The sequence below is a fragment of the Hyla sarda genome, chromosome 1, assembly GCF_029499605.1.
Source record: "Hyla sarda isolate aHylSar1 chromosome 1, aHylSar1.hap1, whole genome shotgun sequence".
Taxonomy (NCBI): domain Eukaryota; kingdom Metazoa; phylum Chordata; class Amphibia; order Anura; family Hylidae; genus Hyla; species Hyla sarda.
Window position 1 is genome coordinate 363,757,437 of NC_079189.1, and position 16,452 is coordinate 363,773,888.

Below are 16,452 nucleotides of genomic sequence, written 5' to 3' on the forward strand. Positions count from 1 at the left end.
TATTTATCAATAAAGAATAACTCCTGGATATGGGAATACCATTAAAGAGCTGTTAAGATCCTAAATGTAATACACAATTCATTTAGTACATACATGATTTACATTTTTTATTTTGCCCTTTCAGTCTTGCCGTATTGCCTGGTAAATATAGTGAGTAAATAGGGATGGCTACATTTTTAATGACAGAGGAAAAGCTGCGCAGAGGAAAAGTTGCTGAGTTTCCCATAGCAACCAATCAGATCACTTCTTTAATTTTGCAGAGGCCTTGGTAAAAATGAAAGAAGCAACTTTTCCTCTAGACAGGTTTTGATAAATCTCCCCCTATGTGTTTTGGTGTAATGTTCTAAATCAACCAGAACACTCATTTATCTAGTTATTAGAGATGAGCGAACGTACAGTAAATTCGATTCGTCACAAACTTCTCGGCTCGGCAGTTGATGACTTTTTCTGCATAAATTAGTTCAGCTTTCCGGTGCTCCTGTGGGCTGGAAAAGGTGGATACAGTCCTAGGAGACTCTTTTCTAGGAATTTTTCCACCTTTTCCAGCCCACCGGAGCACCTGAAGGCTGAACTAATTTATACAGGAAAAGTCATCAACTGCCGAGCCGAGAAGTTCGTGACGAAGCAAATTTACTGTAAGTTCGCTCATCTCTACTAGTTATCTACATATCTTGCTGAAAAAAATTCTAAAACATTCTTATACAAATCGAATCAACAATCCTGAGCCATTGACTTTAAGGAAACCATTAATGAAATAGTTTCTCTATTTTAACAGGTGTTAGAAAGTTTCAAGATTATGGACTACAGTCTGCTGCTTGGAGTTCACGTGCTTGACCGTCCACCCAAAGAAAAAGAGGGAGAGACTTCTCAGTATTCCATAGACAATAAACGTCCGTCAGTACAGAAGGTTCTCTATTCCACTGCCTTGGAATCTATACAGGGTCCAGGAAAGGCTGTTGATGCAGTCACAAAGGAGAACACGTAAGACTTTTACAAGTATTTCATAAAATTTTGAAGTCCTGCATCCATAGCCTTCTAGCCAACACTTTGTGTGTACAAGCATACAGAGCAATCTTTTATTTTTATTTTTTATTCATAATTCTTTTTATTTCTTTTAACACTTTTAACACATAACACATAAACAATTACATTTAGAAAACAAAACATAAACTTAAAATAGTACAACACATTCACATCTACCAGTCACATCTCTATTCTTCCCTACTTTAGGTACTCAAGGTTGCCTTATCTTTAAAAGTATTTTATGCCATTCTTATCTAGACAGACTTTATAAAGTACCTGTCAATATCATGAAATGTTCAATATCTCTAAATAATTTCCATATCAGGAAATGGTTCAGTAATAACTCTAAATAACTTCCATAATCTCCATCTTTGTTCATGTGTTATAGTAGAACATGTTTTTTCGGCCACTAGACCTTCCATCTTATAATTTCTATGAACTATGTTCAATAATTCAGAAATGGTGGATATATTATCTGTCTTCCATTTCTGGGCTATCTGAATGCGGGCCACAAATAAGATATGTGTTATTATTGTTAGTTGTGGGATGGGTAAAGTGTTTGTTTAAGGATAATAACGCTACTTCTGGGCTCCAACTTATGAGTTGTCCAATAATCTTGTTGATTAAAAGGTTAACCTGTTTCCAATACTTTTGAATTTCTCGACACTCCCACCAGATATGGAAAAAGGATCCCACTTCTAGCTTGCATCTCCAACAGTATTTTGAAACTTCAGATGAAATTGGATTCAGCCAAAGTGGGACCCAATGCCATCCATACAGTAGCTTCCATTTAGATGCATGGTACAATGAGAGATTCTAGATGGTAAACTAAAAACAAAATACCACTCTTCTGATGTAAAGCTACGGCCTAGTTCCCTTTCCCAAGTTACCTAATAGCAATAAGGATATGGCTATCAAATCAGCATATGCCCCAGATATCCCTTTCTCGAAGCGATCCCTATTTTGAAAATATATTTCATAAGGAGTGCGTTCTACTGATTTACACTGTTTAAGGGAAGCTAAGAGATGTCTGACTTGTAAATATTTTTCAAAATCGCTAGTTGGGATATTAAATTTTAAAGAGGTACTCCGCCCCTAGACATCTTCTCCCCTATCCAAAGGATAAGGGATAAGATGTCAGATCGCCGGGGTCCCGCTGCTGGGGATGTTGTGAAATTGCTGTGGTCCACAGAGCGAACTCGCTCTGTGCAGTAATGATGGCAGGGTGCCGCAGCGGCGATTCCCGGGTTCCCCAGCAGCGGGACCATGGCGATCTAACATATTATTCCCTATCCTTTGGATAGGGGATAAGATGCCAGGGGCGGAGTACCCCTTTAAGCATATATAGGGCAATAAAGTACTCCCTGTGCTGATATCGGCTAGCTTCTCTATGCCCGAGTTTCCCCACTGTTCCAAATCTGTATGTGGAAGAAAATACTGTAAGACACTTAATGGAATTTCAAAATATTTTACAGGGTTTAATATACGTTTGGTTAAAATGTTTTTCCAAATTGTAAAACTCGCTTTTACTGTGGGGGAATTTATTGTTGTTGGATGTTGTGAAATTGCTGTGGTCCACAGAGCAATACTAGTAGCAGGTACATCCATTAGGTCTGCCTCTAATGCAACCCATACCTTATGTTGGTAATTATGCCACCATGATTTTAATTGACTAAGTATTATTGCTCTGTGGTACCGTGCAAAATCTTGGCATCCCTGTCCTCCCGCTGCCATAGGTGCATATAGAATGTTCGCTACTCTAGTTTTACCCCCTTTCCAAATGTAACTCCAAACTCATAATAGAGAGTGGGTAAAGGATAGGCAGATTTTTAAATAAATAAAGAATTTTAGGTAAAAAAAAATCTTCACCTTCAGCAATCTTTGATCAGCCAATGTTTTATGGCAAAAGCGTAACCCACTATCGACCTAATGAGAACCAAAGATTAAAATAGGGCTCCAGAGCAGCCATCCTACTTTTTGTTTTCAATGGACAACATTGTGAACAGTCAAGGTTATTATGGACAAACTGGAAAAGCATAATGAATAGTAAGGATTATACTGCAAGTAATATTAGGAGGTCAGCGACTAAAAAAACTGGCACCACATAGCTGTTTTAAGCAATAGGATGTCTTTCCAGTTTGACCATACACAAGATCTGCTGTTAATAGCTTTGGTGTACTTGAAATCTGCTCATGGAGTCGATGGAATATTTCTCATAATAGCAGGAGAGGACTATTTTACTATTTTTACAGTAACCTGCATATATGCTGGATGTGCTTAAAAACGCAGTGTAAGAGCCATTCTTAACCCTTACGTCTAGCTGTTGGTAAAATGATATCCCATCCTCATAATGTCACTGTGGCCACCAATCTCTGGCATCAGCAGATTGTGCAGTTGAGCATAGCAACATTGTTTGGGAACTGAAAAGATGTAAGCTTTGACTGTATAGTTTATTGTTATTGTAGGCATATTCGGGTCATACACAGTCATTGTAAAGCTTGGATAACCCCTTTAAGGCTAAATGTTATTTTAGGGCACTTAGATTGACAACCTATGTTCTCAATTTTTAAATAGGATGGGTGGTATCCCTGCAAAGAACCATAAGGGAGAGAGAATGCTGCTTTTTATGGGTATTATCGATATTCTCCAGTCCTACAGGTAAATTATGCACCTGTCTGTCACAGTTTCCCTTACTTAACTGTTATTGTTGTTTATTTAGCACCATCAAATGTCATAATAGTTTTATGTATTATATTTGTTGTCTTCAATACCTTTGGAATCATATGGTGTTTTGTCTTTAGGTTAATAAAGAAATTGGAACATTCATGGAAAGCATTAGTTTATGATGGGGTAAGTTTCTAAGTTTTCTAAAAGTGTACATTCTTGACATCTATCAATCCTGACATACTTACCTAGTTTGGAATTTTAGACATTTAACTATAGAGGTTGTCTCAATGTGGCATTCAGATTACATAGGTGGGGTTCCTAACTCAGGGCCCTTGTCTGGACAGAGGAGACTCCCTGTAATATACTGCTTTGGTTTACCCAGCCCACCTATGCTTTACACCATGACTGGCTGGTATGTAATGCTGCTGTTCCACTGCAGCATCTGGTCCAGAGAAAATTATGTCATTACCATTTTCATAAGAAAATAATGGATATCAGAGCTTAGAGAAGCAGGACCTGTGATGATCAGCTGATCAATACCTTTTTTAGGGGGGTTGTCTTTATGAGACATCTACTTTAAGGAAATGTTAAAGGTTTTTATATCAACTGGCTCCAGAAAGTTAAACAGATTTGTTACTATTAAAAAAAATCTTAATCCTTCCAATAATAATCAGCTGCTGAAGTTGAGTTGTTCTTTTCAGTCTGGCAACAGTGCTCTCTGCTGACATCTCTGTTTGTCTCGGGAAGGTTTGCTATGGGGATTTGCTTCTACTCTGGACAGTTCCCGAGACAGGTGTCATCAGAGAGCACTTAGACAGAAAAGACCAACTCAACTGCAGCAGCTCATACATACTGAAAGGATTACGATGTTTTAATAGAAGTAATTTACAAATCTGTTTAACTTTCTGGAGACAGTTCAAATATAAAAAAATAAAGTTTTTTCCTGGATAACCCTTTTAAATATTTGATGTTTTAAAATTCCTAAATTAGAGAAACAGTGAACCCTCTTTCCAACAACCACCCAAAAGTGCATTAAAAAGGGGTATTTTAAGGGAGCAGTATGCCCGGACAAGAAGTCGCCTTCTTGAGAGGATTCACTGTATACTTATACTATATTATGTATTTTAATGTACATATATGACTATTTATTAGGGAGCTTAGATGGCTGCAAGTAAAATTGTTACTTTTTTCCTGTTTGTCTTATTCACTCCCATGAATATATTGAATAGTTTCAAGGGTATTCACCCACCAATTTTTGCTGTTATTTTTACAATTGAAAAATCATTTAGACCTGAGCACTAAGCATTAACACTTGAAGAATAAATAGCCCAGAATATGTGACGTATACCATTTGTTCTTAATGCATTCCATGTATAGCAACATTCCTTTTAGTTGCTAGGAGAGGTTCTCCTTTAAAATGTTTGAATCTAAACTTGAAGATGACAATGCAGTTTCCATTATGCTTGACAATCCGATAAAGTTATTATTACTCCTTGGAACATATGTTATATTTAGCCATATCTTATTATGTTCCTTCATGGGTGAAAAGAGGACAAGGCAATGTAACTTCTTGCTGGGCAGATGTGCTTTATTCTCCCTGGTAGATCAGAACACTGGATTTACTTTATAAAAATCCCCCAAGGCTGAACGTTCACACGTACGCAGATTTGATGCGCAGGATTTGCTGCTGCAGATTTCAATGTAAACTAAATGACTGAGCACAGCTTCTAATTGGCAGGTACAAATCCTGAACATCAAATCTGCGCAGGATCCTGTACGTGTGAACGTACCCATAACAGGATTTGCTTTCACAAGAATTTCATTGGGGGGGGGGGGGGGGGGGAGTGTTCTCATGGGCTTATCAGAGGAATTTGCATTAGCGAGATTTACTGTTTCATAACATGAATGCTTGTTATTTTCTTTCTAGGACACAGTATCAGTCCATAGGCCAAGTTTTTATGCAGATAGATTTTTGAAGTTTATGAACGCCAGGGTCTTCAAGAAAGTCCAAGGTAAAGAAAGGAAACCATGGCACTCGCTGTGTTTTTCTGAGTGAAAATGAACTGGGAAAGCATTAAACAATAGCTATGAGAGATCTAAACTGAGTTATCACAAAATGTTCTGTGCAGCTAATGTATGCTTTTCTTTTCATTTACAAAGTACAGAAATGTCAATGCATTGAGAGTCTGAGAACTGTTATTTATAGGATGGCGAGGACAAAACTAACATTAATTATAGTAACTCTCTATCACGGGAGAAGACGACAGTATTAGAAATGGCTCATGGCACAAGGGGGACCTGTTACAGATTTTGCATTGACATTTTAGATATTAAAGGAGTAGTCCAGTGCTGAAAAACCTATCCCCTACTGTCAATACAGCGCTATGGCAGAGCCGGAGATTGCCGAAGGCAGCACTCTGGCTCTGCCATAGAGTTGTATTGAGGGGGTGTGTCAGCCGCTTTGTGTGGTGGTCAACACGCCCCCTTCCTGCGGGCTGCCGGGGCCCTGTACGGGAGATCGCTGGGGGGCCCAGCGGTCAGACCCCCCGCAATCTGAAACTTATCCCCTATACTTAGGATAGGGGATAAGATTATCAGCACTGGATATTTCCTTTAATATCAGTTTATCGGTTTAAATTATGGTAGCTAATCTTTGTCAGATTTTACTGAAAATTTGCCTTCCACCTATCTGTTAAAGGGCTAGGCAACTTTATATAAAAATGTCCGAAGAGGGTAGAAATTACAGTGTTTGGCATATACTACTGTAATTGACATTATAATTTACCTTAGCTGTAAAATGAAGGCCTCCTCTTGTCCTGGATTTGGTAATGTAAGCACTAAAGACTGGGGTCCCCTGTCTCCATGGGGTGCACACTGGTGGTGATCACATGACTCATTTGCATGACTGCGTCCTTGGCTGTCTTCAGACTGCAGTGCAAAACAGCAGCTGGACATGTGCAGTAAAGGCATAGATACAGGAGATTCCTCTGATTCTATTGTAGCAGTAAGCCCGTAGCATTGTATACAGTACACAGTAGGGCCGTATGCACTAAGCATGTTCTGTGGAACACAAGGTCCCTATGGTTCTGTACTACAGCTATGGGCACAGTGTGCTGCCTTAGGGTTCCTCCCAAATCCTGCTTACACTAGGGGAGAGAAGCAGATTGCTATTGGTTACACGCACTAACTGCTGCTGTCATAGGAAATGTGTTCATACTAGATCATTAGCTAAATGAATTGTGAGCCGACTAGATAAGGACATGTTCATCTTTACCGTCTCTGCCAACTTTACGATTAACCTATGTGACCTTGTATTTGGTCTTCTATGTGAGCCTCACTACATTACATTTCCAATGTTATCAAGGTTTTAATAAATAAAAATAATTAATTAATTAAGTAAGTAAAAATAAATGAATGTTATGCTAGGTCACTAACAATATAACACTAGAAAAGTGGAAGGAAAAGTTGATAACAATGGATTCTTATTCTGCAGCTATAAGGTCTTCGCCCTCTAAACGAAGGTGCAATTCTATCCCAGCTTTGAAGTCTTCATCACAAGATATACTGTCTGCCAACACACAGGAGTCATTGGAAGAAAAAGACAAAAACAACAAACTGGCAGAAGGTCAGAGTTTCACCAGTCTGGATGAGGAGGGTAAGCAGAAGTAAAGGGTGTAACAATAGAGAGAAAATGCCCAATGCCAATAAACAAATTATTAGCTAGGGAAGCAATTCCCACCTTTTACTTCTTACTTTGTTTCCATTCCCATGAAACTCCTACTCACGTGCCCATTTCAAACAAAGGCTAAGGGCCTCATGTACTATTTTTTTCCCTTTATTTTTCCAATTTTTATAGTGTTTTTTTTCCCATTTTTTCCTTCTAGATACAATGAATGGAGTTCCACTTGTCAGGAAACTTTGGCACATCAGTAATGCGCCAAAGTTTTTAACCTCTCTGTTGAAAGAGAATAATCATAGCCTAAAAATATACCACAAACAGGTTGAAAAACTTCATAAATAATCTATATTGTGAAACAAAAGAACACTACTCCCACATTTTGGAAAATTTGCAGAAAGTGATGGATTGATTAGAAAAATAGGTAAATTTTGGCGCATGTTTGGTGCCTGCCATTCATAAATAATGTAAAATACATTTTCCCATACTTTTGAAGGGGAACACAATAGCACATGAAGCCCTTAAAGGGGTACTCCTCCCCTAGACATCTTAACACCTATCCAAAGGATAGGGTATAAGATGTCTGATCGCTGGGGTCCCACCACTGGGAACCCCCACATTCTTCCTGCTGCACCCAGCGTTTGTTTAGAGCGGCTGGTACAGGACCGGAGGCTCGTGACGTCACTTCCGCATGCGCTCGTATGTCACGGCCACGCCTCCTCAATGCAAGTCTATGGGAGGGGGCATGACGGCCGTCACGCCCCCTCCCATAGACTTGCATTGAGGGGGCATGGCCGCGACGTCACAAGCGGGGCATGACCGTGACGTCACGAGACTCTGCCCCGCATCGCCACTCATCCGGCACAGAGCGAAGTTCACTCCTTGCACCAGATGTCTCGGGTGCCACAGCCAAGGTCGCTCTGCTGGATAGGGAATAAGATGTCTAGGGGCAGAGTACCCCTTTAATGTAAGGGTGGCTAACTGGCAGAGATATATTAACTGCTTTGTCTGCTCCCATGCCAGGAATCTTTGGGCAGAATGAAATCAGTTTAACATCTCTGCTGTGAAAGTGACCGCCCTTACTGCTGATTTCTTTTGGGGAGACCCTGACCAGGTTCAAAAGAACAGCAGGGTTTCAGAAGATCCTGGTTGGCAAACACTGAGTTACAATCTCTAGAATTTCTATAGTCACTAACATGTAACTGCTTCTCATATAGAAACAGCTATTTTATTGTCTGTCTAAATATTCAACCGCTGTTTCTCTAGAAGGCCGGTAGATTCCACTGAGTTGAAACATTGTGTTATGCCTAGTGCAGGGCCTCAGGCGGCTTCTGTATGACACAGAGATTCAAAGGATAAGAGAATTTATTCATCACCCTCTCAGTCCTTGAATTGAAACTGTGTTTAAGTTTGACCAGAAGCGTTCATTTTATTTTGGTTAATAGCAACCAGTTACTGCAAAGGATACAGTAAATACAGTCAAATGCTGAGAATTTTATCAGAAAAACAGTACATTTGTAAGATAAAAGATAAATCAATAATAGATTACAGAGTACTATTACACTAATAGCAAGCAACATCCAAACACATATTATATATTAATCTGTCTCCCTTTATCTGCACAGCATTACACTCAAGGCAGCGGCCTGACCTTGTGCCAAGCACGCCATCCTTATTTGAAGCTGCTTCCTTAGCAACAACAATATCCTCTTCCTCATTGTATGTGGATGATCAGTATCACCATGAAGACATAATTCGCTATTCCAGCAGGTAACTAACCACACTCTATTATCCTGATTCATACATGATGAAACATATGGCAGAATCAAGCAACAGAATGTAACCAAGATAAAACCTTTCCAAATATAGGCATTTACATGTATTTATTACAAAAAAAGAGGTATAGGTCACCCAGAAGAAAAAGTCTGTGTTCATATTTGTGTTGTGACTTCTGTTATAAATGGAAGCCCAGATCCTTAACGAAAAGGACACCAATGTCGCCTGACAGCTCACCTTGACTTAAAGTGCACTAGTCACTTAAAAAAACTTTCACATGTTAAAAGTTTTGATTGGTCGGGGTCTGAGTGTTCAGACCACAACTAATTGCTAGAACTTGCCAGGAAAACAGTGTGCGACAGAGTACTCCTCTCCCTGCTGTCTGCGCCTGTAAACGAGAAGTTTGTCTTACATGGCACAGAGCCAGCGCTTAGCGCAGACTTTACGGCGTGATCGGTGGGAGCCTGAACACTCAAACCAGACCAATTTTGACATGTCTAGGATAGCTCAAAAGTTATTTCAAGTGACAATGCTCATTTGCCAGGGTCTATCAGGTTCTGCCAAGGCTTCTGTTGTTTTGAAGGGATAAATTACATGGAATATAGTGTTGTCTTTTTTAATTAAAGTGATTGAAATGCCACACAGATTGTCTGATGTACAATGACACCTTGCGCAATGAGCACTTTTCTTATCTTTGCCTAGTGGACTTCATTGAAGATAATAATTAGTGTTCTAAAACATAAAAAGTTTCGACAATTCTTTCTCACTGGTATTGGCAACGTAGGGCCCACACACACTGAGAAAATTGGCACTTATTTCGAGCAGAATTTTACTGCTGAAATCAAAGTCCCATTGGCTTTTGTTCATTCTTTCAGCGAAATCAAACTCCTCATCGGAAGTTCCGCTACAGAGCTTCTGACCTGTGAAATAAGCAGCATCTCCCTATTTAGATCAATGGAAGGCTGCTGCAAGAGGAATCGGCTCAGAATTCCGAGCAGAATGCCCGTAGTGTGAATGGCCCCATGCACACTGCATGGGGAAGGAATGATCATTTATGCAATTTTTTGTCCGCTAAAGTTTGTTTGTGTATGTCGGCAGCTCATTCTCTGTTTACACAGGGAGATGTGCTACCACCAGTGAGAATATTTATGCCGACATAAGTGATCAGATCCCTACTAGAGAATGATAGTGTGTCAACCAATCAGGAGCCTGTTCACACAGGGCAATGATTGACTAAAGAAATCTTCGTATGAATGATCCTTCACCGTCCATCAGGCCCGTGGACTTCTGGACAGCATAATCAATCAGGTCCATTGTATTTTTCATAGTCACAATAGTGACAGTGCATGAAATATGATGCAGAATCCTGCTGCTGGCGGCTTATAACAAAAGATAAATGAAGTACACAGCATTAATCATGGTACATTTCCAAAAAAGGACTGACTGTCTTAGAAAGACTCCTGAGATAGAGACTACCTGACAGCAGCTCTCCTAAGGACGTGGCTTATTATCCAAATTAAATTAACTCTGCCGACCTAATCCTTCAGGAAAGAAAAGGCTTCTGAAACAAAATGTTCTCCTATTGCAGAAACCTTAGAAGTTGGCATGGTAACAATATAGTAAGCATCTGCCAGAGAAACTATGACACAAAATAATTTGGGATGGTAATACAATTCACTGTCAAACTTGTCTGTCGGTAAATGACTGGTGAGACTTCTTTATTTGCTGGCAGAACAACACTTCTAGTCATGAAAGTCACTTACTCAGGAAAGTGCACAGGCCTTGAAGGGGGAATTTAATGGAGCATTTAAAGGAACCCAGGCCTGTTGTTATTATCCAGTATCTCACATAAGTGAGTCAACCCCTCGCATTTTTGCTAATATTTTACTATATCTTTTCATCTTACAACACTTCAGAATATTACTCTGTTACAAGTAAATATAGTTAGTGCACAGCCTGTATAACAGTGTTTAATGTTATGGGCCCATTAAAATAACTCAACACACAACCATTAATGTCTAAACCTTGACAACAAAAGTGAGTACACCCCTCAGTGAGAAATGTCCAAATTGGGCCCAATTAGTCTCCCCCCCTCCCCCCCGATGTCATGTGGCTCATTAGTATTACAAGGTCTCAAGTGTGAATGGAGAGCAGGTGTCTTAAATGATCCCCTTCCTTTAGAGAATGGGCCACAGGGCAGTATTCCATCATGATAATGACCCCAAACACACCTCCAAGATGACCACTGCCTTGCTAAAGAAGCTGAGGGTAAAGGTGATGGACTGGCCAAGCAGACCTAAACCCTATTGAGCATCTGTGGGGCATGCTCAAAGGAAGTTGGGGGATCATAAAATCTCTAACATCCACCATATTGTTATGGAGGAGTGGACTCCAGGGCAACCTGGGAAGCTCTGGTGAACTCCAAGCTCAAGAGACTTAAGGCAGTGGGGGAAGATGGGGGAAGATATTGGTGGCCGCACACAATATTGACACTTGGGGCCCAATTTGGACATTGCCACTTGGGGGTGTACTCACTTTTGTTGCCAAGCTTTAGACATTAATGGCTGTGTGCTTCCTCTAATAGAAATTAGAAAACACTCAGCACTGCTGCCTCTGTATAACATCAACGTGTTAGTACCTCTGCTAGCTGATCTACGCCAGGTGGTGCTCTCTGTATAGCAAAAAGTCTGATGTGCAAATACAACCAGAGTAGAAAGAAACCAGGGCAACTCACCACCTGCGTCTTCTTCAAAACTTCTTTATTCAAGAACACATGAGGAATACAAACAGGGCCGGACACGGGTGGACAATAAACTCGGGGAGATGTAATTCGGGGCTACAATGCCGTTTTGCAGAGTATGCTTCAACTGGCGCACGACATCATCACCTTGGACACATATTTAAATATCCCTCCCTTCCGTTAGCATGGAAACCATCAAACAAAGGTAAGTACAATGAAAACATGTTAAAACCAACTCTGCAGGAAAAAAAGGGGAAATTATAATAGAGCACTAAGTTCAGTACGTTCATTTAAACCCAATGGTCCCATTGCTTCTAAACGTAGAATCCATCTGGTTTCTTTATTTTCACCATTATATCCGTGTTCGACTCTCGCTAGGCCGACAAACTGGAATCCACATTTATCACCGAAGTGGAACTCGTTCATGTGTTGTATAAATCTAGTTGCTCCTATGCCGGGATCGAACATGCTCACGAATTCTGTGCAAAAAGGGGACATTTGGTTTTCCCTATATAAAAATAGTTGCATTTACATACTAGTGCATATACCACATGCAAGGAACGACAAGTAATACATTGTCTCACAATAATTTCATTCCCTGCCAGATTCACTATTCTTTTTTTCCTTTTTATTTTTTTTCTCTCTAAACATGAAAAAAAGAATAGTGAATCTGGCAGGGAATTAAATTATTGTGAGACGATGTATTACTTGTCGTTCCTCGCATGTGTTGTATGCACTAGTATGTATATGCAACTATTTTTATATAGGGAAACCAAACGACCCTTTTGCACAGAATTCGTGAGCATGTTCGATCCCTTAGGACCGGCATAGGAGCAACTAGATTTATACAACACGAGTTCCACTTAGGTGATAAACGTGGATTCCAGTTTACCAGCCTTGAGAGAGTCGAACACGGGTATAATGGTGAAAATAAAGATTAAATTCTGTTAAGAAAAGAAACCAGATGGATTCCACATTTAGAAGCAATGGGACCATTGGGTTTAAATGAACGTACTGAACTTAGTGCTCTATTATAATTTCCCCTTTTTTTCCCCACAGAGTTGGTTTTAACATGTTTCAATTGCATTTACCTTTGTTTGGTTTCTATGTCAACGGAAGGGAGGGATATTTAAATGTGTGTCCAACGTGATGATGCTGTGGGCCAGTTGAAGCATACACTGCGAAACGGCACCATAGCCCCAAACTACATCCCCCCGAGTTTATTGTCCACCGGTGTCCTGCACTGTTTGAATTCCTCATGTGTTCTTGAATAAAGAAGTTTTGAAGAAGACGCAGATGGTGAGTTGCGCTGGTTTCTTTCTACTCTGGTTGTATTAATGGCTGTGTGTTGAGTTATTTTGAGGGGACACAACATTAAAGGAAAATGGTGAGCCTGTTCACCCACACTTAATCCAATACATTGTGTTATGGTGTGGGTAAACAGAAGTAAGATGAGGGGTCACTGATAGAAATAAGTACCTTAGGTCTGGAGAAATGTCCCACCGAAGATCCGCTGCTATATTTTCTGAATTGTGCACCGGAGGGGACCCCGTCGGCTTAATTTGCATATTTATTGTCTGTGACTGCACGTCCTAGTGACGTTGAGTCGCTGGTCACGTAAGTACTCAGTCGCCGCATACGCTCACGTGACCAGCGACTCCACATCACTAGGACGTGAAGTCACAGACAGTGAATATGCAAATTAAGCCAATGGGGCCTCTAGCGCATAGTTCAGAAAATATAGCAGCAGATCTTTGGTGGGACATATCTCCTGACCTAACATACATATTTTAGTCAGTGACCGCTCATCGGACTCCTGTTCATCCACACTATAACCCAGGATATTAGGGGAGATTTATCAAAACCTGTGCAGAGGAAAAGTTGCCCAGTTGCCCATAGCAACCAATCAGATCACTTCTTTCATTTTTAAGAGGTATTTTAAAAAATGAAAAAAGTGATCTGATTGGTTGCTATGGGCAACTGGGCAACTTTTCCTCTGCACAGGTTTTGATAAATCTCCCCCATTGTGTTTAGTGTGGGTGAACAGGCTGACTATTTTCCTTTAAACACTGTTATACATTCTGTGCACTCATACTGCTGTCACATCCAGGCTCTATCATAGTGCCACCCTATGGTCTCGTCATGCTGCTGCCACCTCTAGGTTCTGTCATTGTGCCGCCATGTGATCTTGTTATTTTGATCTTGTAGTTTGACAGTATTTTTTCAAAGTAAATGCTTCAGGTACCCGGGACACTCATTCATGAGCATTAGGGGGAGGAGTGTTAAAGGCAGGGGCTAGGGCAGGCAGTAGCTGGCCTTGCGGCGGACCGCCAGCTCAATTTTAAGATACAAGTATGAGCTTTTTCCCTGGGGCTGCAGTCCCTCCCTTTTGAAGTGGACACTCAGTCATAAGCATGGGTTTGCGCTGAGAGGCAGGGGCTGTGACAGGCGGTAGCTGGTCTCCCAGTCGGACTGCCAGCTCAATTTTAAGATACAAGTATGAGCTTTTTCACAGCAATACACTGTTGAAGATGGAATTACCATGGCTGCTGGTACCAGACTTGGCCTCCAATGGGTCCTCAAAAAAGGATTTAAAGTTTGCTCATTCCAATTACCAGGCTCTGTCATAGTGCCGCTGTGTGGCAGTGATTCTAATAGCGACACCTGTGATCTGCATGTCATGCTGAATAACAGTATTATTTCACTACCCCAGCACACTCCTTATGCGTGTTACGACAAGGCAAAGTGTTCTACACCCCTATTGAGGCTATCTGTAGCCCGGAAATAGCTAATTAAAGCCTAGGGTGGAAAATACATCATCCCCCCCCCCTGTCATCATCCCGCCCTCCTCTGTCATCATCCCGACTCCCACTGTCACCATCCAGACCCCCCCTCATCCCTCCTTTCATAATCCAGACCCCCTCATCCCCCCATCAAACAGATCCCCCTTGCCCCCCCTATCATTATCCAGACCCCCCTCATACCCCCTGTCATCATCCAGACCCCCCGTCTCTTGTTCTCTACTCTCCTCCCCAGTTGCAGCTCTGTCGGTCCTTCCCTAGCAGCCAACCAACGTTGCTGCAAGGACCATCCGACTTCCAGTGGGGAGGGTGACCCGGTTTGGGCCATCCATCTTGACCGAGAGGCCCTCTTCTCCGCTGTGGGCTGGCCCAGACTAGTGACGCTGCATTGACGCCGCCACGTAGGGACGTCCCTGACGTCAAGGACGTCTGCTGCGCATGAATGTCCCTGCATGGCGGCGTCAATGCAGCATCACTAGTCCAGGGCCGGCCCGGAGCAGAGAAGAGGGCCTCCTGGTCAAGATGGACGGCCCGGACCGGCTCACCCTCCCCACTGGAAGTTGGACGGTCCCTGCAGCATAGATGGGTGACAATGGATGGCCCGGCCCATCCCCTCGCCACCCCCACCGGTATGCCTGCAAAATTTTTTTTTCCCATCACTCGAGTATAAGCCGAGGGGGACGTTTTCGGCACAAAAAATGGTGCTGAAAAACTCGGCTTATACTTGAATATATACGGTACATGAATTACATATTTATACAAAAAATTTCCAATAGTGAACTTTTCTAAATGTATAGTTTAAGAACAGCTATAGCCCCTTTTTTTCCTTTTTTTTTTAAAACATGAAATGGAAAAGACATTCCAAGTACAGGGTGGCCAAGATGTCATTTGCCTATGAATTCAGCAGTTTCAGTTGATGTAGAACTATAGTGTTCTGTTTACCAAGGGATGGTCAGAAAACAGCCCATAACTACAGACCTTTGCCTTGCGGAAACATTGTAGTAGCTGGAAATATATTCAGAGCTATTAATTACGTCACTAGAAGATGCACTCGATCCAAAGTGGCGACAATAAAACTTTTCTTGTCCTTTGTTTCGCAATGTTAAGAGCCATTGAGTGTAGGAAAAAACTAAGTGTAGTGGTGGCCTGATGGGGGGTTTAAAGTTGTGCTCAAAAGTTTGTATATCCTGGCAAAAATTGTGAGTTAGAAAATATGACTGATTATGCAAAAAAAATGTAATTTATTTTACTCCTTAAGGACAATGGACATAAATGTACCTCCTGACTTATATTTACGTCCTTTACATGATGCAAGCACCAGGACCTAAATTTACATACTTTACATGACGCCAGCACCGCAGGTCTTCATGCACGGCAGGTCCCGGCTGCTAAAAGCATCCAGGGACCCGCTGGTAATTGCAGACATCAGTGATCGTGTTGATATCCATCATTAACCCCTCAGATGCAATGATCAATACAGATCATGAATCTGCGCTAGTGCTGGGCTATTAATGGGTATCCTGAACGCCCGCGGCACGGCCGCAAGGATCAGATCATCCAAGACAGCGGATGGAGGTCCCTGCATCTTGGAGCACCATGCATCACACTGCGATAAGCTTATCACCGGCCAGAGCGATGTCCCGCATTGACCAGTGATACACTGATCACAACAGTGTCATGTAAGGAGCCTGGGTAGCAGGGAGAAGGCGGGGCTCCGGCTTCTTACATGACACTGACTGTGGCTGGGGATTAGCTGATCGCAGTGTGAC

At 41.5% G+C, this 16,452-nt stretch overlaps 1 protein-coding gene across 4 annotated transcripts in view; it reads left to right on the forward strand.

Annotated features, from left to right (window-relative positions):
- PIP5K1B (phosphatidylinositol-4-phosphate 5-kinase type 1 beta) overlaps positions 1 to 16,452 on the forward strand; it is a 177,538-nt gene that overhangs the window by 123,526 nt on the left and 37,560 nt on the right. For all 4 annotated transcript variants that reach the window (XM_056523046.1, XM_056523048.1, XM_056523049.1 and 1 more), the window contains 6 exons: positions 776 to 981; positions 3,598 to 3,681; positions 3,825 to 3,873; positions 5,618 to 5,702; positions 7,184 to 7,345; positions 8,992 to 9,136. In XM_056523046.1, coding sequence (XP_056379021.1) covers positions 776 to 981; positions 3,598 to 3,681; positions 3,825 to 3,873; positions 5,618 to 5,702; positions 7,184 to 7,345; positions 8,992 to 9,136 — 731 coding nt within the window. The remainder of the gene's footprint in view (positions 1 to 775; positions 982 to 3,597; positions 3,682 to 3,824; positions 3,874 to 5,617; positions 5,703 to 7,183; positions 7,346 to 8,991; positions 9,137 to 16,452) is intronic.